This window comes from Entelurus aequoreus, linkage group LG21, assembly GCF_033978785.1.
Source record: "Entelurus aequoreus isolate RoL-2023_Sb linkage group LG21, RoL_Eaeq_v1.1, whole genome shotgun sequence".
NCBI classification, from domain to species: domain Eukaryota; kingdom Metazoa; phylum Chordata; class Actinopteri; order Syngnathiformes; family Syngnathidae; genus Entelurus; species Entelurus aequoreus.
This window is the reverse complement of record NC_084751.1, coordinates 18,035,536-18,061,664: the sequence shown is the minus strand read 5'-3', so window position 1 is coordinate 18,061,664 and position 26,129 is coordinate 18,035,536. Positions and strand designations below refer to the sequence as shown.

Here is a 26,129-nt window from a genome sequence, read left to right as displayed (position 1 = left end):
AAAAAAAAGTTTATCAGTTTGAACATCAACTATGTTGTCTTTGTAGCATATTCAACTGAATATGGGTTGAAAATGATTTGCAAATCATTGTATTCCGTTTATATTTACATGTAACACAATTTCCCAATTCATATGGAAACGGGGTTTGTAAATGTAATACCAAATTGAAGAGGGAAGTTTGCCAAACATGCAAAACTCCAGCACGACCTGCGGTAAAGCCAGATTTTCATGGTAACTCACCAATATGCTGTCATATATTGCGCTTCACGCACCACGCATTATTAACCAGTAGAATTCTCGTTTTTTGTCATTGTTCCTCTCCACAATGTTATTGCCTGTATGCACTTTGTGTGTGCGCGTTTTGACATACTCAACATCATGCGCCTCGGCTCTGTAGGATGAAAGAACGGTACCGGTATTTTTCAAAGGCAGTATAGTACAGATTTCAATTAATTAGTATCGCGGTGCTTTATTAGTAGCAGTATACCGTACAACCCTAATATATATATATATATATATATATATATATATATATATATATATATATATATATATATATATATATATATATATATATATATATATATATATATATATATATATATATATATATATATATATATGCGTGTGTATATGTGTATATATATATATACAGTATATATAAGTTTGGACACACCTTCTCATTCAATGCGTTTTCTTTATTTTTATGACTATTTACATTGTAGATTGTCACTGAAGGCATCAAAACTATGAATGAACACATGGATTTATGTACTTAACAAAAAAAGGTGAAATAACTGAAAACATGTTTTATATTCTAGTTTCTTCAAAATAGCCACCCTTTGCTCTGATTACTGCTTTGCACACTCTTGGCATTCTCTCGATGAACTTCAGGAGGTAGTCACCTGAAATGGGTTTCCAACAGTCTTGAATAAGTTCTCAGAGGTGTTTAGCACTTGTTGGCCCCTTTGCCTTCACTCTGCGGTCCAGCTCACCCCAAACCATCTCGATTGGGTTCAGGTGCGGTGACTGTGTAGGCCAGGTTATCTGGCGCAGCACTCCATCACTCTCCTTCTTGGTCAATTAGCCCTTACACAGCCTGGAGGTGTGTTTGGGGTGATTGTCCTACTAAATGCAAACCGGATGGGATGTCATGTCCCTGCAGGATGCTGTGGTAGCCATGCTGGTTCAGTGTGCCTTCAATTTGGAATAAATCCCCAACAATGTCACCAGCAAAACACCCCCACACCATCACACCTCCTCCTCCATGCTTCACCATGGGAACCAGGCATGTGGAATGCATCCGTTCACCTTTTCTGCGTCTCACAAAGACGCGGCGGTTGAACCAAAGATCTTAAACTTGGACTCATCAGACAAAAGCACATATTTCCACTGGTCTAATGTCCATTCCTTGTGTTTCTTGACCCAAACAAATCTCTTCTGATTGTTGCTTCTCCTTAGCAGTGGTTTCCTAGCAGCTAATTGACCATGAAGGCCTGATTCGCGCAGTCTCCTCTTAACAGTTGTTCTAGAGATGGGTCTGCTGCTAGAACTCTGTGTGGCATTTATCTGGTCTCTGATCTGAGCTGCTGTTAACCTGCGATTTATGAGGCTGGTGACTCGGATGAACTTGTCCTCAGAAGCAGAAGTGACTCTTGGTCTTCCTTTCCTGGGTTGGTCCTCATGTGTGCCAGTTTCATTGTAGCGCTTGATGGTTTTTGCGACTCCACTTTGCAATTTTCCGGACTGACTGACCTTCATTTCTTAAAGTAATGATGGCTACTCGTTTTTCTTTAGTTAGCTGATTGGTTCTTGCCATAATATATATATATATTTTAACAGTTGTCCAATAGAGCTGCCACAGCCACACACACACACACACTCGGACACACGCGCACAAATACACATTCGATGACCCTTTTTTTGCCACACAGCAGGCCGCTGATTGCAATTTATCAACGATCATTTTGTACAAAAATAAAAGATGTAGGATTTGATTGAACATTGGCTTTTAAGAGTATGTGAACCACTCCTACCTTGTTTACTTCCCTGACAATCTCCTTAAAGTTTTGTAATCAATCAGAAACATTAAACACAGCTAAAATGCGCTGAAAATGTCGATGTGTGGAGATGTTTTGCATTTTATCCATTATGCTTTGTAGTGGAAATTAGTTTAATTTTTGAATGTGTGGGGCGTATAAATTTTTTATAATGTCCACATAATTCAGTGGTGAAGTTGTGGGTTTTGTATCACATGTGTTAACTTTCTGTGTTGGTTTTTAATTATTTGCACAATGGGTGGGAAAGGTTATCTGAATTGGTACCTAAATGTTCGACTTAGACTTCCTTTACTGTCATTAAAATTTGAACTTCACAGTACAGATAAGAACAACATTTCGTTGCATTAGCTCGTGGTAGTGCAGGATAAAAGAGCATATTGATTGATTGAAAATATTGATTTTATGCAGCTGAAGTTATGGTGTAACACTCATGGTCATTGACTATCAATATTAACATTTGTTACATAAGTTACATTTGCAGTGTTTCACCTCTAATGTTTGAAAAAAATAATACAAAAATTGGAACGCTCAATGAGCCAGATTGTGGACGCTGGCAGGTCGAACTTGGCCCGCAGGCTGTAGTTTGGAGACCCCTGCTATAGAGGAACATTTATTGGATTTGGAGACTGAATTGCTATTTCCACGATAGACTTGAATGATGTTGAGTTCTGCTTTTTATGTAGCTCAACTCGCTGATACTAAGTTGAAGTTCTTTAGGCAGCAAACGAGGTGAAGCTGACTCAACAGCACCTCTCTTGGTTGCATTTAATAATGGCACTTTTTGCCTTAGTTGCTTCAAATTATGAGTACTCAACAATCAATTCCACTCATAGGACCACAATCTTAAAAATCACGCAATCAATAATCAGTTGCGCTTATCCCTAAATTTTAAATGTTCATGTTCTTTGTGTTTTTAATGTATTTTATTTGGATTAATGATGCTTTAATTATTATTTTATATCAATCTCACAGATACATTTTTTTGTCAAAGGGTTAGATTTTAAGGTGCAAACTTTTTAAATAAGTACAAAGCTTATAAGCAACACTGACAGAGTCAACATAATTACAAATACACTGTTGTCTGATAAAAAAAAAAAATGATTCATTTACACACAATTTACACCCAAGCGTGTTCAATACCTTCAATCTTATAATTATCATAGATCTAGTTTAAGTTGGTCGAGGTAAGAGGGCACTCCTTATCTTATTTGCGTGATCGTCCTAAAACTGTATGGAAATAGTTTTCTATTAGCGCAACTATTTGAGAGATTTTGAAAGCTGACCTCAGATAATTTCAGTGAAAGTCAAAGGTTTAAATGTTATATATTTGTGTTGTCTATTGGGAAAAGCTAATTTGATAAAAGTCTGCAGTGATGAAAAGCTCTCAATTTACCGGTCGATCTACAAACCCCGTTTCCATATGAGTTGGGAAATTGTGCTAGATGTAAATATAAACGGAATACAATGATTTGCAAATCCTTTTCAACCCATATTCAATTGAATGCACTACAAAGACAAGATATTTGAATTTCATGGCTGCAACACGTGCCAAAGTAGTTGGGAAAGGGCATGTTCACCACTGTGTTACATGGCCTTTCCTTTTAACAACACTCAGTAAACGTTTGGGAACTTAGGAGACACATTTTTTAAGCTTCTCAGGTGGAATTCTTTCCCATTCTTGCTTGATGTACAGCTTAAGTTGTTCAACAGTCCGGGGGTCTCCGTTGTGGTATTTTAGGCTTCATAATGCGCCACTCATTTTCAATGGGAGACAGGTCTGGACTACAGGCAGGCCAGTCTAGTACCCGCACTCTTTTACTATGAAGCCACGTTGATGTAACACGTGGCTTGGCATTGTCTTGCTGAAATAAGCAGGGGCGTCCATGGTAACGTTGCTTGGATGGCAACATATGTTGCTCCAAAACCTGTATGTACCTTTCAGCAATAATGGCGCCTTCACAGATGTGTAAGTTACCCATGTCTTAGGCACTAATAGACCCCCATACCATCACAGATGCTGGCTTTTCAACTTTGCGCTTATAACAATCCGGATGGTTCTTTTCCTCTTTGGTCCGGAGGACACGACGTCCACAGTTTCCAAAAACAATTTGAAATGTGGACTCGTCAGACCACAGAACACTTTTCCATTTTGTATCAGTCCATCTTAGATGAGCTCACGCCCAGCGAAGCCGACAGCGTTTCTGGGTGTTGTTGATAAACGGTTTTTGCCTTGCAAAGGAGAGCTTTAACTTGCACTTACAGATGTAGCGACCAACTGTAGTTACTGACAGTGGGTTTCTGAAGTGTTCCTGAGCCCACGTGGTGATATCCTTTACTCACGCTTGTTGATGCAGTACAGCCTGAGGGATCGAAGGTTACGGGCTTAGCTGCTTATGGGCGGTGATTTCTCCAGATTCTCTGAACCCTTTGATGATATTACAAACAGTAGATGGTGAAATCCCTAAATTCCTTGCAATAGCTGGTTGAGAAAGGTTTTTCTTAAACTGTTCAACAATTTGCTCACGCATTTGTTTACAAAGTGGTGACCCTCGCCCCATCCTTGTTTGTGAATGACTGAGCATTTCATGGAATCTACTTTTATACCCAATCATGGCACCCACCTGTTCCCAATTTGCCTGTTCACTTGTGGGATGTTCCAAATAAGTGTTTGATGAGCATTCCTCAACTTTATCAGTATTTATTGCCACCTTTCCCAACTTTTTTGTCACGTGTTGCTGGCATCAAATTCTAAAGTTAATGATTATTTGCAAAAAAAAAAGTATAAGTTTGAACATCAAATATGTTGTCTTTGTAGCATATTCAACTGAATATGGGTTGAAAATGATTTGCAAATCATTGTATTCCGTTTATAATTTCATCTAACACAATTTCCCAACTCATATGGAAACGGGGTTTATACATACAGGTTTTGGAGCACCATATGTTGCCATCCAAGCAACGTTACCATGGACGCCCCTGCTTATTTCAGCAAGACAATGCCAAGCCACGTGTTCCATCAACGTGGCTTCATAGTAAATGAATGGGGTACTAGACTGGCCTGCCTGTAGTCCAGACCTGTCTCCCATTGAAAATGTGTTGCGCATTATGAAGCCTAAAATACCACAACGGAGACCCCCGGACTGTTGAACACTTTAAGCTGTGCATCAAGCAAAAATGTGAAAGAATTCCACCTGAGAAGCTTAAAAAATGTGTCTCCTCAGTTCCCAAACGTTTACTGAGTGTTGTTTATGCTAGGATTACACCAACGGCGCTTTAAAGCGGCATGCAAAGCGGCGTTAAAGCGTAACAAAGCCTGATTAAAGCGTGAGGGTCCTAATGGATCGTGGGAAAGCTTGTAGTGAAGCGGGACATGCGGCAAGTCGCCAAAAATTTTTAATGCCTGGTTCACACCAACGGCGCTTGCCGCACTTTAAAGCGGCGAGTATAGTGCCGTCAAGTAAGGTTATGCTTTGATACGATTAGTTGCCGCTTTGTTACCGTTCCTCACGATTTGATGCCGCTTTGATACGCTTTAAATCACGCTTTGATACGTTTTATTACGCTTTATTGAACTTTATTACGCTTTGATGCAATCCTGACGCTTTAAATCAGGCTCTGACACGATTATCAAGCTCTGTTGTGCATTGTTACAACAAAAATAAGAAAAAAATGTGAAAAACTCAGTATACTAAGTTTTCCCCACATTTTTTTAGATTTATCTATTTATTTGATTTCTCTTTTTGTTTTATTATGTACAGGATAAAACACAATGTAATAAAAAAGAGAAATATGATAAACAAATAAGTAAAAAAAAAAGTGAAAAACTCAGTATACTGTTTGCCACACATTTTTTATATTCATTTATTTTTTCAATTTCTCTTTTTTTTTCGTTATATTATGTTTATTATTTATTATGTTTTATATCTTAATTTCTTTTATTTATTTGTCATCTTAATAATTATCTATCTTTCATTTCTTATGCTAGTTGACAATAATAAAAGGAATTTCTTTTATTTTTTATATTAATTTATTTTTTCAATATCTCTTCTTTTTCCGTTATATTATGTTTTATATCTTCATTTCTTTTATTTCTTTGTCATCTTAATAATATCTATCTTTCATTTCTTAAGCTAGTTGACAATAATAAAAGGCATTTCTTTTATTTTTTATATTCATTTATTTTTTCAATTTCTATTTTTTTTCCGTTATATTATGTTTATTATTTATTATTTATTATGTTTTATATCTTCATTTCTTTTATTTTCTTTGTCATCTTAATAAATATATCTTTCATTTCTTCCCGGGCGTGGCGCCGCTGCTGCCCACTGCTCCCCAAGGAGATGGGACAAATGCAGAGGACAAATTTCACCACATCTAGTGTGTGTGTGACAATCATTGGTACTTTAATCTTAATTAATCTTATGCTAGTTGACAATAATAAAAGGCATTTGTTTTATTTTTTATATTCATTTATTTTTTCAATTTCTCTTTTTTTTTCGTTATATTATGTTTTATATCTTCATTTCTTTTATTTCTTTGTCATCTTAATAAATATCTATCTTTCATTTCTTATGTTGCCATCCAAGCAACGTTACCATGGACGCCCCTGCTTATTTCAGCAAGACAATGCCAAGCCACGTGTTACATCAACGTGGCTTCATAGTAAAAGAGTGCGGGTACTAGACTGGCCTGCCTGTAGTCCAGACCTGTCTCCCATTGAAAATGAGTGGCGCATTATGAAGCCTAAAATACCACAACGGAGACCCCCGGACTGTTGAACAACTTAAGCTGTACATCAAGCAAGAATGGGAAAGAATTCCACCTGAGAAGCTTAAAAAATGTGTCTCCTAAGTTCCCAAACGTTTACTGAGTGTTGTTAAAAGGAAAGGCCATGTAACACAGTGGTGAACATGCCCTTTCCCAACTACTTTGGCACGTGTTGCAGCCATGAAATTCAAATATCTTGTCTTTGTAGTGCATTCAATTGAATATGGGTTGAAAAGGATTTGCAAATCATTGTATTCCGTTTATATTTACATCTAGCACAATTTCCCAACTCATATGGAAACGGGGTTTGTAGATCGACCGGTAAATTGAGAGCTTTTCATCACTGCAGACTTTTATCAAATTAGCTTTTCCCAATAGACAACACAAATATATAACATTTAAACCTTTGACTTTCACTGAAATTATCTGAGTTCAGCTTTCAAAATCTCTCAAATAGTTGCGCTAATAGAAAACTATTTCCATACAGTTTTAGGACGATCACGCAAATAAGATAAGGAGTGCCCTCTTACCTCGACCAACTTAAACTAGATCTATGATAATTATAAGATTGAAGGTATTGAACATGTTTGGGTGTAAATTGTGTGTAAATGAATCTTTTTTTTTTTTATCAGACAACAGTGTATTTGTAATTATGTTGACTCTGTCAGTGTTGCTTATAAGCTTTGTACTTATTTAAAAAGTTTGCACCTTAAAATCTAACCCTTTGACAAAAAAATGTATCTGTGAGATTGATATAAAATAATAATTAAAGCATCATTAATCCAAATAAAATACATTAAAAACACAAAGAACATGAACATTTAAAATTTAGGGATAAGCGCAACTGATTATTGATTGCGTGATTTTTAAGAATGTGGTCCTATGAGTGGAATTGATTGTTGAGTACTCATAATTTGAAGCAACTAAGGCAAAAAGTGCAATTATTAAATGCAACCAAGAGAGGTGCTGTTGAGTCAGCTTCACCTCGTTTGCTGCCTAAAGAAGTTCAACTTAGTATCAGCGAGTTGAGCTACATAAAAAGCAGAACTCAACATCATTCAAGTCTATCGTGGAAATAGCAATTCAGTCTCCAAATCCAATAAATGTTCCTCTATAGCAGGGGTCTCCAAACTACAGCCTGCGGGTCAAGTTCGACCTGCCAGCGTCCACAATCTGGCTCATTGAGCGTTCCAATTTTTGTATTATTTTTTTCAAACATTAGAGGTGAAACACTGCAAATGTAACTTATGTAACAAATGTTAATATTGATAGTCAATGACCATGAGTGTTACACCATAACTTCAGCTGCATAAAATCAATATTTTCAATCAATCAATATGCTCTTTTATCCTGCACTACCAGTTGTTCTTATCTGTACTGTGAAGTTCAAATTTTAATGACAGTAAAGGAAGTCTAAGTCGAACATTTAGGTACCAATTCAGACAACCTTTCCCACCCATGGTGCAAATAATTAAAAACCAACACAGAAAGTTAACACATGTGATACAAAACACACAACTTCACCACTGAATTATGTGGACATTATAACAAATGTATACGCCCCACACATTCAAAAATTAAACTAATTTCCACTACAAAGCATAATGGATAAAATGCAAAACATCTCCACACATCGACATTTTCAGCGCATTTTAGCTGTGTTTAATGTTTCTGATTGATTACAAAACTTTAAGGAGATTGTCAGGGAGGTAAACAAGGTAGGAGTGGTTCACATACTCTTAAAAGCCAATGTTCAATCAAATCCTACATCTTTTATTTTTGTACAAAATGATCGTTGATAAATTACAATCAGCGGTCTGCTGTGTGGCAAAAAAAGGGTCATCGAATGTGTATTTGTGCGCGTGTGTCCGAGTGTGTGTGTGTGTGGCTGTGGCAGCTCTATTGGACAACTGTTAAAATATATATATATATTATGGCAAGAACCAATCAGCTAACTAAAGAAAAACGAGTAGCCATCATTACTTTAAGAAATGAAGGTCAGTCAGTCCGGAAAATTGCAAAAATTTTGAATGTGTCCCCAAGTGGAGTCGCAAAAACCATCAAGCACTACAATGAAACTGGCACACATGAGGACCAACCCAGGAAAGGAAGACCAAGAGTCACTTCTGCTTCTGAGGACAAGTTCATCCGAGTCACCAGCCTCATAAATCGCAGGTTAACAGCAGCTCAGATCAGAGACCAGATAAATGCCACACAGAGTTCACACCAACGGCGCTTGCCGCGCTTTAAAGCGGCGAGCAAAGCGCCGTTGGTGTGAACCAGGCATTAAAGGAAAGGCCATGTAACACAGTGGTGAACATGTCCTTTCCCAACTACTTTGGCACATGTTGCAGCCTTGAAATTCTAAGTTAATTATTATTTGCAAAAAAAAATAAAGTTAATGAGTCTGAACATCAAATATCTTGTCTTTGTAGTGCATTTAATTGAATATCGGTTGAAAAGGATTTGCAAATCATTGTATTCCGTTTATATTTACATCTAACACAATTTCCCAACTCATATGGAAACGGGGTTTGTAGATGTCATGTTTACAGGACATCTAGTACTTTATGGCCCTGATCTACTAAAAGGTCTACGTGAATTAAAACATGTGCAAACTTGATCGAACACGCAGAGGTTATCTAGTAAACTTGTGCCAGAGGATTGCATCTCTCAAAGTACAAGTTGCCTCTATATTGAAGCTATTACCATATATATATATATATATATATATATATATATATATATATATATATATATATATATATATATATATATATATATATATATATATATATATATATATATATATATATATATATATATATATATATATATCTGATTTATAACACCAAAAGACTTACAGAGTTTGCGTGTAAATAAATTTGATCAAAATAGTATAAATCTCAAGGAATTTTTGGGGCCATTTTTAAAGTTAATGACCAAGCCAGTCACGTGATCCGTGGCATAGCGTTAAGAACTAGAGATCCCTTCCCCATCAACAACAGTACAAATCATGCAGACTTTGAGAGGCAACAACGATTACTTTGGGACAAATAATGATCCAGAACCTTATATTTTTTATCCTGAATATAAGGAGGGTGAGCGACAAGTTTGAGAAGTTGTGTGCTAAACCAATCCAGCTTTTGTGACACAGTATTGCTATGTGCTAAATGCTATGATCACTTACTGTACAATGTCTGCTCTCCCTGCGATGATGACTGATAGGATGTCCATATCTTCCCATTTAGATGAAGAAATAATCATAATCTATATCTGGGTATAAATTGAATGTCACAGATGAACAACTTCTAGATTCATGGCTAAATCATCCTATTGTCCAGATGAGAGGCATGATTTATAATCTTGAATAACTTTGACGAGTCGAGACGCGATGCAGCAGCAGGACATGACTCTCTGTTATCAATTTGCCGCTAAAAGTAGTACGTCTGCATTAGCGTTTATAATTATGTTGTTAATATTCAGTTCACGATATGTAAATAGAGTATTGTTGGCGGGTTTTTAATGGTTATTTTAAGAGTTTTGTGGGCGGAATAGAGAGCCCCTATTCACTCTATTGTTAACGGACCTTTTTTTAATTTTACGACTTAGAATGCATAAAAAAGAAAAACATATGTGTTTATGTCTTACATAGGGATTGTGAATGATAGACATCACATCTCAATCTAATTATTGCATATTTCCACTATGACTGATCCAGTGTTGGCGCAAAGAATTGTCATCCCAGGGACCCCATCAAGTCATAAAAATGGGGTCCCACAGTATATTTTTGAGGTCCCACTTTTTTCTAGCCGTTTTGAAAACAAATGATAAATGTATGCATTATGCTGTTATATCTCACATTCTACATTGTTTTGGAAAAAGGTTGTCATAAATGTTACTTAATTCATCAAAAAAATAATACAAATTAAAACATATTTTTATGCATATGTTAATGTATTCAGTTATAAGTATTCATTCACTTTTTTCTTTCCTTCATGGATCTAAACTTTACCGCTGCCGCCCCAAAATCAAAGTTCTCTGGCTGACGAGGACCACTGACACATCTCATCTCTGCATATTTTACTACAATACCCTTATGGGCATTACATACATTAAAACCAAGTACCCAATGTACTGTTTACTTGTTGAACTACCCTTTTTAGAGCTAAAACCTACCCAAACGACCACTTTGCTGCTGCCAAAAGATGATCTGAAGGGTATTTCAACAAGTAAACAGAACAGTAGGTACTTGATTTTGATACATGTAATGCCCATAAGGGTATTCTAGTAAATTATGCAGAGTTATGATGTGTCAGTATCAAAATATTACTTGAAATACATTTTTGGCAGCAGCAAAGTGGTCGTTTGGGTAGATTTTAGTTTTGTAAAGGGTATTTCAACAAGTAAACAGTACAGTAGGTACTTGATTTTGATATACTGTATGTAATGCTCATAAGGGTATTCTAGTAAAATATGCGTGTGTAAATATGCGATGTGTAAATATCAAAATATTACGTTGAATCCCTTTTTGTCAGGCAATATTACATTTAATGAAAATTTTACATAAATAAAAACATCCAAATACTTTATAAATATTTATTATGTGCACAAAGAAATAACAGTTACAATTGTATGTATCTTCCAAACAAAAAAGAGGTTTTATCACATCAACATCGGACTAACAACAGTCCTTTAAAGGCCTACTGAAACCCACTACTACCGACCACGCAGTCTGATAGTTTATATATCAATGATGAAATCTTAACATTGCAACACATGCCAATACGGCCGGGTTAACTTATAAAGTGCAATTTTAAATTTCCCGCTAAACTTCTGGTTGAAAACGTCTATGTATGATGACGTATGCGCGTGACGTCACTAGTTAAACGGAAGTATTCGGACACCATTGAATCCAATATACTGTATATATATATATATATATATATATATATATATATATATATATATATATATATCATTTTTTAAATCAGGTCTTTTGAACAGGCCACATCCGCCCCGCCAAAGTTTTTAATTTGGCCCGCCAAACATCAAATAGGCCTAAATGAAACTATTCAAACTAGAATTGCTCATGTATGCAGTACTCCCACCACTCCGCAAGGGGCAACAGCGAGGCATTTGTGTCACAATGAAGCAGTAGTTAGTTGAAAAAGACTACTTACTCAAGCCTTAAAAAAACAAAATACATTTCGAAAATCAGACTTAGCAGCAAGTGGACAACAAAGTATGACTATTCTACCCCAAGCAAGTGCTTGAGTCATTGTTTCCTGTCTGACCTTTTAAGCGATGAACAGGGTTCTAGACACGCAGCAACAACGGTAGAAATCCACACGTGTGATTTGGTTACGAATCACGAATTTGGTCAAATCTTTGTAAGTAGATATTGTACATACTGTAAATATATTTAGTTTGTTTTGTATTGAAATTGATAAATGTGTGATGTATTTTGTATTTGAGCTTGTGTTGTTTTTGTCTGAGAGTTACTCTGCTGATTAAAGCTTGTAGCGCTAATTTAACCAGTAGAGGGCAATAGCGCTACACCGTAGGTTTAATTGTGTGCAATGTGGATGTTGTTTTGCTTCTGTGTAAACATCTGTAGTTTATTGTGTGAATGTATTAAAGGGGAACTTCACTTTTTTTGTGAATGTTGCCTATGGTTCACAACCATTATGAGAGACAAGAACACACTTTTTTTTTTTTTTAAACAATTTTAAAGATGATAAAAAACGCTTGAAAGATATGGCTAAACGGGAGTTATCGTTGTAGCCTTCAAAACCCTCTAAACAACTTCAAAACCCTCCAGCAACGTTTTATACACACACTGCAAGTCCATATACGATGTAGCAATAGACACCTTTGTAACAATATGTAATATGTTCAATATTTTGATAATTTCAATAATTTCCGGGACTGATTTCTTCCACGCATTGATTTCTGTTTCCATAGCAGTGCACGTCTGACTTTTGGCAGCAAATGTGTGTTTCTACTTCCGTAATCAAACACCAGTATGTTTTCTAATCATAGCAAACATGGTAACAGACAGCGAAGACAATTATTTTTGAACAAATAAGAATTCACAACCTTATACTTTTGAAGCTAAATACACTACTGCTTATAGAAGCCAGCACTAAGGCTGGCTTCTATAAGTTGGAGCAGACGGAAGCCGGGACAGTGAGGTGAAAGCCGCAAGCAATAGTGACATATGGACTGTCAAAAATAAAAAGTGTTAGACATATTTTCTATTCAACAATATAATTTTATCACTGCTGGATGACTTACAGGACTTATTAAAACAAATTAAATGTATGCATGTTGGTGATTGCTAGTGGGTTTTTTTTTTTGACATTAGTTTTTTCATATACAGTATACCCGGTATGTAAAAACTTCGTGAAATATGCATTTTGTTGCGTCTTGAACATTCCAGCGCCTGCTCGCAGTTTATGTCAGTTTCTTCCATGAGCGCACCTTCAAAGTTCAGCATGCCAAAACAGTGGATTTATTTTTTATTTAATTTTTTTAAAATATGTTTTGTTTACTTAGGAAAATCATATTGTTCTTGTAGATGCCCATATCTGCTGTACAGATTTGTTTTACAAAAGAGAAGTGTAGGATATGTCTCTTGTTGCCTTATTTTTATTTGACTTCATTAAATGGATATATTTAGAGTTTGGGGCAGCAGGACCCGAGCAGGAGGGGACAGAAAGAAGAACAAAAGAAACACTGGGGAATTGCAGGGACAAGAGGGGTATAAGACAGAGAGAGACAATAACAACAAAAATCGAAAACAGCAGGAACCGGACTAAATCAGCGAATACAATCTACACGTATGTCATACCAAAAATTATAAAGAAGAACTGGTGAGTTAAGTAGAAACAAACAAGTGGGTTGTGTTGTAGATGCATAGCAGGACTGCCTCTAAAATGCCCAGAAAAAGTGGTACATAATACTGTAGATGTCTGCTGCATATTTCTAAACACCACAGGTAGGAGCATGATAACATGGATGTCCAGTAATTGAGAATGTCTTAATGGTGAAAGCCGCAAAGTAAATGCGAAAACCTCATTTAAATGAGGCGGTCTGCACCAGTTATCAACTGTACATGCAGTCTTAGTAGATCACACCATACTTGCCAACCCTCCCGATTTTCCCGGGAGACTCCCGAATTTCAGTGTCCCTCCCGAAAATCTCCCAGGGCAACCATTCTCACGAATTTCTCACGATTTCCATCCGGACAACAATATTGGGGGCGTGCCTTAAAGGCCTACTGAAATGATTTTTTTTTATTTAAACGGGGATAGCAGATCCATTCTATGTGTCATACTTGATCATTTTGCGATATTGCCATATTTTTGCTGAAAGGATTTAGTATAGAACAACGACGATAAAGTTCGCAACTTTTGGTCTCTGATAAAAAAAAGCCTTGCCCCTACCGGAAGTAGCGTGACGTTGTCAGTTGTTCACATTCCTCATATTTTCCTATTGTTTTCAACGAAGCTAGAGCTATTCGGACCGAGAAAGCGACGATTACCCCATTAATTTGAGCGAGGATGAAAGATTCGTGGATGAGGTACGTTAGAGTGAACGGACTAGAATGCAGTGAAATACATATCTTTTTTCGCTCTGACCGTAACTTAGGTACAAGCTGGCTCATTGGATTCCAAACTCTCTCCCTTTTCCATTGTGGATCACGGATTTGTATTTTAAACCACCTCGGATACTATATCCTCTTGAAAATGAGAGTCGAGAACGCGAAATGGACATTCACAGTGACTTTTATCTCCACGACAATACATCGACGAAGGCTCTTTAGCTGCTGAGCTAACGTGATAGCATCTGTCTCAAATGCAGATTGCAACAAAATAAATAAATCCCTGACTGGAAGGATAGACAGAAGATCAACAATACTAATAAACCATGTACATGTAACTACACGGTTAATAATTCTCAGCCTGGCAAAGCTTAACAATGCTGTTGCTAACGACGCTAAGGCTAACTTAGCAACTTAGCAACCGGACCTCACAGAGCTGTGATAAAAACATTAGCGCTCCACCTACGCCAGCCCAGCCCTCATCTGCTCATGAACACCCGTGCTCACCTGCGTTCCCAGCGGATCGACGGCACGACGAAGGACTTCACCCCCAACACAGATGCGGTTGGCGGCTAGCATCGGCTGGCGCGTCTGCTATCCAAGTAAGTCCTTCTTGTTGTGTTGCTACAGCCAGCCGTTAATACACCGATCCCACCTACAACTTTCTTCTTTGCAATCTCCATTGTTCATTAAACAAATTGCAAAAGATTCACCAACACAGATGTCCAGAATACTGTGGAATTATGAAATGAAAACAGAGCTTTTTGTATTGGCTTCAATGGGTAAGCCATACCTCTGTTTCTCCTGGCTATGTCAGGCGCATACGTCATCCTCCGAAGGCGTTTTCAACCGGAAGTTTAGCGGGAAATTTAAAATTGCACTTTATAAGTTAACCCGGCCGTATTGTGCATGTGTTGCAATTGTTAAGATTTCATCATTGATATATAAACTATCAGAACTGCGTGGTCGGTAGTAGTGGGTTTCAGTAGGCCTTTAAAGGCCTTTAAAACATTGCAACACATGCTAATAACGGCCGGGTTTAACTTATAAAGTGCAATTTTAAATTTCCCGGGAAACTTCCGGGAAACTTCCGGTTGAAAACGTCTTTGGATGATGACGTATGCGCGTGACGTAACCAGTGAAACAGAAGTATCGGTACCCCATTGAATACAATACAAAATAGCTCTGTTTTCATCTCATAATTCCACAGTATTCTGGACATCTGTGTTGGTGAATCTTTTGCAATTTGTTTAATGAACAATGAAGACTGCAAAGAAGAAAGTTGTAGGTGGGATCAGTGTATTAGCGGCGGACTACAGCAACACAACCAGGAAGACTTTGACTGGATAGCAGACGCGCTAGCCGACGTTAGCCACCGACCGCACGGATGATCGTGGTGAAGTCCTTCATCCTTCCGTCGATCGCTGGAACGCAGGTGAGCACGGGTGTTGATGAGCAGATGAGGCTGGCTGGCGTAGGTGGAGCGCTAATGTTTTTATCATAGCTCTGTGAGGTCCCGTTACTAAGTTAGCTTCAATGGCGTCGTTAGCAACAGCATTTTTAAGCTTCGCCAAGCTGGAAAGCATTAACCGTGTATTTACATGTCCCTGGTTTAATAGTATTGTTGATCTTCTGTCTATCCTTCAGTCAGGGATTTATTTATTTTGTTTCTATATGCAGTTAAGCACGTTGCTATCACGTTAGCTCCGTAGCTAAGTTAGCTTCAATGGCGTCGTTAGCAACAGCATTTTTAAGCTTCGCCAGGCTGGAAAGCATTAACCGTGTATTTACATGTCCTGGTTTAATAGTATTGTTGATCTTCTGTCTATCCTTCCAGTCAGGGATTTATTTATTTTGTTTCTATATGCAGTTAAGCACGATGCTATCACGTTAGCTCCGTAGCTAAGTTAGCTTCAATGGCGTCGTTAGCAACAGCATTTTTAAGCTTCGCCAGGCTGGAAAGCATTAACCGTGTATTTACATGTCCTGGTTTAATAGTATTGTTGATCTTCTGTCTATCCTTCCAGTCGGGATTTATTTATTCTGTTTCTATATGCAGTTAAGCACAATGCTATCACGTTAGCTCCGTAGCTAAAGTGTTTCGTCAATGTATTGTCGTGTAGATAAAAGTCACTGTGAATGTCCATTTCGCGTTCTCGACTCTCATTTTCAAGAGGATATAGTATCCGAGGTGGTTTAAAATACAAATCCGTGATCCACAATAGAAAAAGGAGAGAGTGTGGAATCCAATGAGCCAGCTTGTACCTAAGTTACGGTCAAGCGAAAAAAGATATGTCTTGCACTGCATTCTAGTCCTTCACTCTAACGTTCCTCATCCACAAATCTTTCATCCTCGCTCAAATTAATGGGGTAATCGTCGCTTTCTCGGTCCGAATCTCTCTCGCTGCTGGTGTAAACAATAGGAAAATATGAGCAGTCCTTCCTCCGGTGTCGTCACGCTACAAGGCTTTTTTTTATCAGAGACCAAAAGTTGCGAACTTTATCGTCGTTGTTCTATACTAAATCCTTTCAGCAAAAATATGGCAATATCGCGAAATGATCAAGTATGACACATAGAATGGATCTGCTATCCCCGTTTAAATAAAAAAAATTCATTTCAGTAGACCTTCAACGACACTGTCTTTAGCGTCCTCTACAGCCTGTCGTCACGTTCGCTTTTCCTCCACTCAAACAGCGTGCCGGCCCAATCACATAATATATGCGGTTTTTACACACACATGAGTGACTGCAAGGCATACTTGATCAATAGCCATACAGGTCACACTGAGGATGGCCGTATAAACAACTTTAACACTGTTACAAATATGCGCCACACTGTGAACCCACACCAAACAAGAACGAGAACTTCCGCACCGTAACACAACATAAACACAACAGAACAAATACCCAGAATCCCTTGCAGCACAAACTCTTACGGGACGCTACAATATACACCCCCCCCCCGCTAACACCTAACCCCGCCCACCAAATAATAGCTGTCTGGTCGACTATTAAAAAAATTGTTAGTTGCAGCCCTAATCACCTGTGGGAACTTAAACTACACCCTTAACTAAGCTGCAACCCCTGATGCTCACGCCTTTGTCAAATGGTCTATTTGCTCTACTTTGGATGTACTGATGGTGTATGTACGCAACAAAGCGGTCACAAGAATTTTTCACTCTCCGAGATTGATTGTGCTGCGTAGTTAGGTAACGGCTGACAGTAGCAGTCATTGTTGTCATGGGAACAACTGGACTATTGCAGTAAGAGAGAACAATTTGACGAAGGGATGCCTGACATTATTATTTTAGCTTTGATGCGAGTAAATGTCATCACCACTCATTCAGTTTCTCTGTCTGTGGAGGAACACCAACAAATTGTTCAGAGCAGAAAGGCAGAAAAAAACGAGTATTTTCAACTTAGCTGGATCTTACCCTCCACATTGTTCTCCTGTTGTCTTTATTTCCCTCACTAGATTCCTCTCCTCTCATCCAACCCCAACTGCCTTCAGAAAGGCTTTTAGATTATTAGACACAACAAAGTAGAGGGTCTAAGTCAGGGGCGGGCAAACTTTTTGGCTCAGGGGCCACATTAGCTGTTGAAATTTGACAGACGGGCCAGGCGAGCACATGATGCATTTCTAAGCTGTTGGAACTAAGAGTCGGCTTATCAAACATGGGCTATTTTAATCATAATACATCTATTTTCAACAATATCATATCATCAAAGAAACATACACATGGTATTAAAGGGTTAACCACTTACATTCTCTTTTAGTGAGAGCAGTGTTGTTGATAACTCTAGTATTAGTTTTGTTGTGAAAATCCTCAAAACAGATCTTTGTCGGGCCGCATGTGGCCCGCGGGCCGTAGTGTGCCCACCCCTGGTCTAAATTACCGGTATAGCCTTTGTTCACTTGCAGTCGGACAAGGTGTATAATTTAAATATGTCCAATGGGTCTTGAAATTAAAACTAGCATAACATTGTACCTCTAAGACTCACTTCATTAAACAGTAGACATGTGCTGACATCAAAATACAATTTAAAAAATCTGTTTAGTAGTCATGTTTAGACATTTAGCTCCCTTCTCTTTTATATCACCTGACATTCAGCTATTTTAAGGTTTTTTTATTTGTTGAGATACAGTTTTGTAGCAACATGGTCCCTAAATCTCTCTGGATGTTCAATACATGTGTTATTGCAGGATGAGAGCATATCATATGGTCTCATCATGCTGAGGAATTGTGTTAACAGCCTGAGCCGACCTTAACCTTGCCAGCTGCTTTGTTGTGGTGGCAGAAATATTGTGCTTACATAAACGAAACACAGAGGGTCATAACGTTATTTTCTCTTTTCTGTTGAAACATAGAAAATTAAATAAATAATATAGCCTGTTAAATTATTTTTAAATACGGTGTCTATCATACATATCATCCCACCCCAATTCTTACATAAATGGTAGATTGACAACCTTTAACTCCTCGGCTTGACATGATGTAACAGTACATGTGTTGCTAGTAGCTTAAAGATGTTCTCAGGACCTGATTAAATCTTAACACTTGTTTGTACATGCTGAGTGAACCAACAAAGGCACTGGCAGAAAAACACACACACGCAATGATGCTGCATTTACAATAAGGATGATGACTAATATGTCCTGCTCGTTCCAAATGCTGCTGTCACATCTCATACAGTATATAAGAGTCTTGGCCGAGCGCTGCCGCACAGCCTGCAGACATCATGAAATGAGATGCGTTTTTTTCAAGAAACTTGGTCATCTCTAATTGAATAAAAGGGGGAAATTCCACTTGAACCAAGCCCCCATTCACTGATTGTACATCTCCATGTCATAATTGTTTTAGGGCATCACGGTGGAACAGGGGTTAGTGCATGTGCCTCACAATACGAAGGTCCTGAGCAGTCCTGGGTTCAATCCCGAGGCTCGGGATCTTTCTGTGTGGAGTTTGCATGTTCTCCCCGTGACTGCGTGGGTTCCCTCCGGGTACTCCGACTTCCTCCCACCGCCAAAAACATGCACCTGGGGATAGGTTGATTGGCAACACTAAATTGGCCCTAGTGTGTGAATGTGAGTGTGAATGTTGTCTGTCTATCTGTCTTGGCCCTGTGATGAGGTGGCGACTTGTCCAGGGTGTATCCCGCCTTCCGCCCGAATGCAGCTGAGATAGGCTCCCGTGACCCCCCCCCCCCCCCCCCCCCCCAAAAAAAAAGGGACAAGCGGTAGAAAATGGATGTATCATGGATGGATAATTTTTTTATTTGAAATATTATAGTATGCATGATAGCCACTTTTAGTTCTGTTTGGCATGTCGGCCTGACCTCCCAGTTAGGAGATTGAGAGTTTGAATGTATGTTGGCAAATCTCTGTTACTTCGCATGTTTACGCTAATTGAAGAATCTTAATGTGTGAATGGTCATTCGTCTATGTAACATGTGATTGACTGACGACCAGTCCAATCTTCTTGCCCAATGTCAGCTCGGATGAAGATGTATAATAACAAAATAATGGCAATAGAAATAATCAGTTTCAGGGTCAAACTCTTGACAAAACCTTTTTTTATTTTTGTGGCGTGCAATTCGGGTGTTAGCGTTTTTTTGTTGTATTTTATCTTCCATCTATACATATTAGTGAGCGATATGTAGTATTTATTTTAAAAATAAATGTTTTTCATTACACTTTACTTCTGTTACTGTATGTAAAAACCTGCACTGCAACAACATAATTTTTTTTTATCACATATAGCTGATCTCTTAGGACACAGGTGTCAAACTCAAGGCACATGGGCCAGTTCTGGCCCGCCACATTGTTTGATATGGCCCGGGAAAGCCTGGAAATAACATGTGTCAATAACAAGTCATTTATCCTATCTTACTAAAGTATTCGTTCTTTCAATTTTGACAGAGAAAAACTTGAATGTTATCTCATAATGCAACACATATTATTAAAAACTTAAATATTATTTAATACTGCAACAAATATCAAACATTCCAAAAAATATTTTGTTTAAATATATGCTTGACTCATGATCTCAAAGCAAGTTATCCATCAAATGGTACGCTGTAAAATTTGCAACATATTTTACGTTGACAACAGTAGCATGCTGTATACATTTTACGGTAATATTCTGGCAACTGAGCTGCAGTTTTTTTTAACGTAAAATCTACATTTGGTTTCTTTTTTACAATGTACGCCCCAAAATATATAGTAATCAAATTAATTGGAAATTGTGTAGTAATATCACGAGAGGATTTCTTATACAAACCCCGTTTCCATATGAGTTGGGAAATTGTGTTAGATGTAAATATAAACGGAATACAATGATTTGCAAATCCTTTTCAACCCATATTCAATTGGAATGCACTACAAAGACAAGATATTTGATGTTCAAACTCATGAACTTTATTTTTTTTTTGCAAATAATAATTAACTTAGAATTTCATGGCTGCAACATGTGCCAAAGTAGTTAGGAAAGGGCATGTTCACCACTGTGTTACATGGCCTTTCCTTTTAACAACACTCAGTAAACGTTTTGGAACTGAGGAGACACATTTTTTAAGCTTCTCAGGTGGAATTCTTTCCCATTCTTGCTTGATGTACAGCTTAAGTTGTTCAACAGTCCGGGGGTCTCCGTTGTGGTATTTTAGGCTTCATAATGCGCCACACATTTTCAATGGGAGACTGGTCTGGACTGCAGGCAGGCCAGGCTAGTACCCGCACTCTTTTACTATGAAGCCACGTTGATGTAACACGTGGTTTGGCATTGTCTTGCTGAAATAAGCAAGGGCGTCCATGGTAACGTTGCTTGGATGGCAACATATGTTGCTCCAAAACCTGTATCAGCATTAATGGCGCCTTCACAGATGTGTAAGTTACCCATGTCTTGGGCACTAATAGACCCCCATACCATCACAGATGCTGGCTTTTTAACTTTGCGCCTATAACTATCCGGATGGTTCTTTTCCTCTTTGGTCCAGAGGACACGACGTCCACAGTTTCCAAAAACAATTTGAAATGTGGACTCGTCAGACCACAGAACACTTTTCCGCTTTGTATCAGTCCATCTTAGATGAGCTCAGGCCCAGCGAAGCTGACGGCGTTTCTGGGTGTTGTTGATAAACGGTTTTCGCCTTGCATAGGAGAGTTTTAACTTGCACTTACAGATGTAGTGACCAACTGTAGTTACTGACAGTGGGTTTCTGAAGTGTTCCTGAGCCCATGTGGTGATACCCTTTACACACTGATGTCGCTTGTTGATGCAGTACAGCCTGAGGGATCGAAGGTCACGGGCTTAGCTGCTTACGTGCAGTGATTTCTCCAGATTCTCTGAACCCTTTGATGATATAAATAAATAATTTATTTGATGATATTACGGACCTTAGATGGTGAAATCCCTAAATTCCTTGCAATAGCTGGTTGAGAAAGGTTTTTCTTAAACTATTCAACAATTTGCTCACGCATTTGTTGACAAAGTGGTGACCCTCGCCCCATCCTTGTTTGTGAATGACTGAGCATTTCATTGAATCTACTTTTATACCCAATCATGGCACCCACTTGTTCCCAATTTTGCCTGTTCCAAATAAGTGTTTGATGAGCATTCCTCAACTTTATCAGTATGTATTGCCACCTTTCCCAACTTCTTTGTCACGTGTTGCTGGCATCATATTCTAAAGTTAATGACTATTTGCAAAAAAAAATGTTTATCAGTTTGAACATCAAATATGTCGTCTTTGTAGCATATTCAACTGAATATGGGTTGAAAATGATTTGCAAATCATTGTATTCCGTTTATATTTACATCTAACACAATTACCCAACTCATATGGAAATGGGGTTTGTACATTTATATTCATAAGGGTGTGGTCCTTCATAAAAAAACAAGATTGACACCGTTGTTTTAGGAGAATGAAATTGTTAGGACTTTTTTCGCAGTATTTTCCACTAGTCCTCCAACTTTGGAGACTCCGCACAGCAAGCTGAAGCTTCTCATTTAAGTCCCATTTTAAAACATTTATTGCTGCAGTTTTACATCAGTTTTATGGAGGAAATATATTCTTTATTGCTGTCGTCTGGTCTAGGAATGGAACAATAACTTACTGACTGCACAGTTTTCACAGAATTTTTTTTCGTAGCAACACGCTTGACTGAGTAATTGTAATGTAATCAGGGCCGTAAGCCGTCATGCAGTGCTGCACAGATGCAAGTTACTGTTCGAACAGCTCTAGCTTCCTCCTCATGCTCTTTTTTTATGTCTCTCTAGTCCACTCCGCTCCACCTGGCTGCGGGATACAACAGAGTGAGGATAGTTCAGCTGTTGCTACAACACGGAGCAGATGTTCATGCCAAGGACAAAGGGTATGTAAATGTACTGTACAACAGTATAAATCAGCAGTAAAAAAACTATTAAAGCCGGTCACAAAAAAAAGACTCAGTATTCACATTTTTTAATTATTATTGGGCAAGCTACTATTGAATATTGCAGATGCACTGCTCCTGAATATACAAAGTGCAGCGCATCCGGAAGGTATTCACAATGTCTTTTTGAATACAATGCCACAAGCTTGGCACACCTATCATTGGACAGTTTCACCCATTCCTCTCAAGCGCCATCAGGTTGGCTGGGAAGCGTTGGTTTTCATCTAGGATGTCTGTGTACATTGCTGCATTCATCTTAGTCTAGTCAGGGAGGTGACCAACAACCCGATGGTCACGCTGTCAGAGCCTGGCACCACGGCATGCTGAAAAAAAACCTGTGTCACAGGCTGACACAAATCTTCTTTGACAGAATTGTTAAAATGTAATATTTATTCTATACATTTTTACAACATTGTAGAACATTAGTAAAACGGAGACTTTTCAGAAAGAACTCCTGGAAAGTACTGGCTTAGAATTACCAATGGTATCGATGTGTGTGTCCATGTTAAAGGAAATGGCAGGCTGTCTTCTTCTAATTAATTTATTACAAACTTTGCAAGCTGGGTAACGTTTGCTGTGGTCTGGACTCTGGAACAACATGGCACATAAACAACTATCAGAAATGTAGCCACTACTACACACAGATAATGTGTCATGAGGCATGCAAATATGAATAAAATACATAGAGGACATAAGTAAGGAAAATTAAATTACCCCAAATGTTCCTACAAACGAGGGCTAATGATGCTACCCTATACAGCATGTTAGCATCGATTAGCTTGCAGCCATGCACTGACCAAATATGCCTCATAAACATTCCACACAAGTCAAAAAAGCTTGTCAACACAAGTCAACAACATCAACAAAGCTCACCTTTGTGCATTTACGCACAGCATTAAACGTTTTGTTGTCAAAATGAGATAAAGAAGGAGTGACATAAAACACGTCTTTCTGTGGCAGCGTCGAAGAAAATTACACATGTAAACCAGGGATGCCCACTTTTTAAGCAGGCAGGCAGGGTTTTTATCAAATGGTCATTTGAAATGACCACGTGAAGGTGATCTATCTCATATGCATATATATATATATATATATATATATATATATATATATATATATATATATATATATATATATATATATATATATATATATATATATATATATATATATATATATCCATCCATCCATCTTCTACCGCCTATTCCCTTCGGGGTCGCGGGGGGCGCTGGAGCCTATCTCAGCTACAATCGGGCGGAAGGCGGGGTACACCCTGGACAAGTCGCCACCTCATCGCAGAGCATATATATATATATATATATATATATATATATATATATATATATATATATATATATATATATATATATATATATATATATACATATATATATATATATATATATACATATATATTATATATAAAATAGTTGTTTTGTGTTCACATATTCAAGGTGTTTAATAAAAATACAAACATTTTTAACACTTTAACACATGTAGATTTCCTTCTTTCATGAAGACAAGAACATAAGATGGTGTATTTCACAGTTGTGCTGATAAACTCCACAACTTCAAATTTACATTAGGGAGAGGGGAAAAAAAGTCCTCTTCTCTTCCCAACACAACATGAAAGTGGTTGTTATTAGCTTTTTATTTGTCCATTTTCATACTTGTTGTTATACCCTTTATAAGAAATTAATTTGCGTTAACTCCGTAATTTGCTAGCTTGTATGCGCTAGTTTTCTGACACTTTTATTTTGTTAGCGCAGGCAAGATGGAGGAGCACTTTTATTGTGAAAACAGGAACTGTGCGGTCGGTCTTTCCACTTTTGACACCCGGTACAGAGAGAGAGTCTTTCTTCATACAACACAACTACGGTTCGTTCATGGACCGCCAAATTTAGGAGGACAAAATGGCGCTCGCCAAATACTCTCATCAGTGAAGCATGAACACAAACATATTAAACATTGGGCTTTCTAACAATTAGGAAGGTTTGTGTCATTTTTGTCCTCCTACAGACACCATGTTAAAACTAAAAATATATTTTTTTCCCGCATCTTTTTTCATTTTCATAAATATTTTAAAAAGCTCCAAGGAGCCACTAGGGTGCTAAAGAGGAGATGATTGAGATCATTTTTTTTAATTTTTTAAAACATTTTTTAAAGGTTCAAGATGTTTATCATAATTGTTCTTCTTTGTGCTTTGTGAACACTTGTAGTTAGAACAGTCTCTTAAACTGAATCATATTAGTGTTTTGTTTGATTTCCTTGCTTAATCCATTCCATAATTTAATTCCACATATGGATATTCTAAAGGTCTTAAGTGTTGTACTCGCATACAAATGTTTTAAATTGGATTTTCCTCTAAGGTTATATTTCTCCTCTTTTGTTGAGAAGAGTTGTTGTACATTCTTGGGTAGCAGGTTATAGTTTGCTTTACACATCATTTTAGCTGTTTCCAAATGCACCAAGTCGTTGAATTTTAATAATTTTAATTAAATATATAAAGGGTCTGTATTATGTATTATTCTAATTGACTTTTTCACCGTTAGTGAATGAAGCGAACATTTGTAGTTGTTTCCTCATATTTCAACACAATAACTCAGATATGGTAACACTAGCAAGCAGTAGAGAATATGGAGTGATTTTTGGAACATATTTTGCTTTATTCAATATTGACGTGTTTCTTGCTACTTAATGTTGTGTATTTTTTACATGAGAGTTCCAGTTCATTTTATCAGCTATAATTACACCCAAAAATGTATTTTATTTTACCCTTTAAATATCAACTATGTCAGGGGTCGGCAACCTTTACCACTCAAAGAGCCATTTTGGCAAGTTTCACAAATTAAAGAATGTAATGGGAGCCACAAAAAAAAATTTAAAATTTAAAATGAAAAACACCGCATACAAAGCTTAAACGCTTTGTGCTATGTTAACCAGGGGTCTCCGACACACGCACCGGCACGCACTTTAATGTGGAAATTTGATGTTAGTGCAGCCCGCGAGTTTTGAATGAATGGCGCTTGATAGCGTCATACTTGCCAACCCTCTCATTTTTCCCGGGAGACTCCCGAATATCAGAGCGTGATGACACTGCATTTGGCGCCCTCTACAGTCTGCCCTAACAGTGTACCTGCTCGACCACACGTAGAATGCAATTTCAGCTTGCTCACGTAAGTGACAGCAAGGCGTACTAACTCAGCAGCCACACATCTTACACTGACGGTACCAATACCCAGAATCCCATGCAGCCCTAACT

At 37.8% G+C, this 26,129-nt stretch overlaps 1 protein-coding gene across 6 annotated transcripts in view; it reads left to right on the top strand.

Moving 5' to 3' along the window:
• Positions 1-26,129, top strand: part of LOC133638459 (poly [ADP-ribose] polymerase tankyrase-1) — a 312,114-nt gene that overhangs the window by 198,977 nt on the left and 87,008 nt on the right. For all 6 annotated transcript variants that reach the window (XM_062031088.1, XM_062031089.1, XM_062031094.1 and 3 more), the window contains one exon: positions 22,713-22,807. In XM_062031088.1, the coding sequence (XP_061887072.1) occupies positions 22,713-22,807 (95 nt within the window). The remainder of the gene's footprint in view (positions 1-22,712; positions 22,808-26,129) is intronic.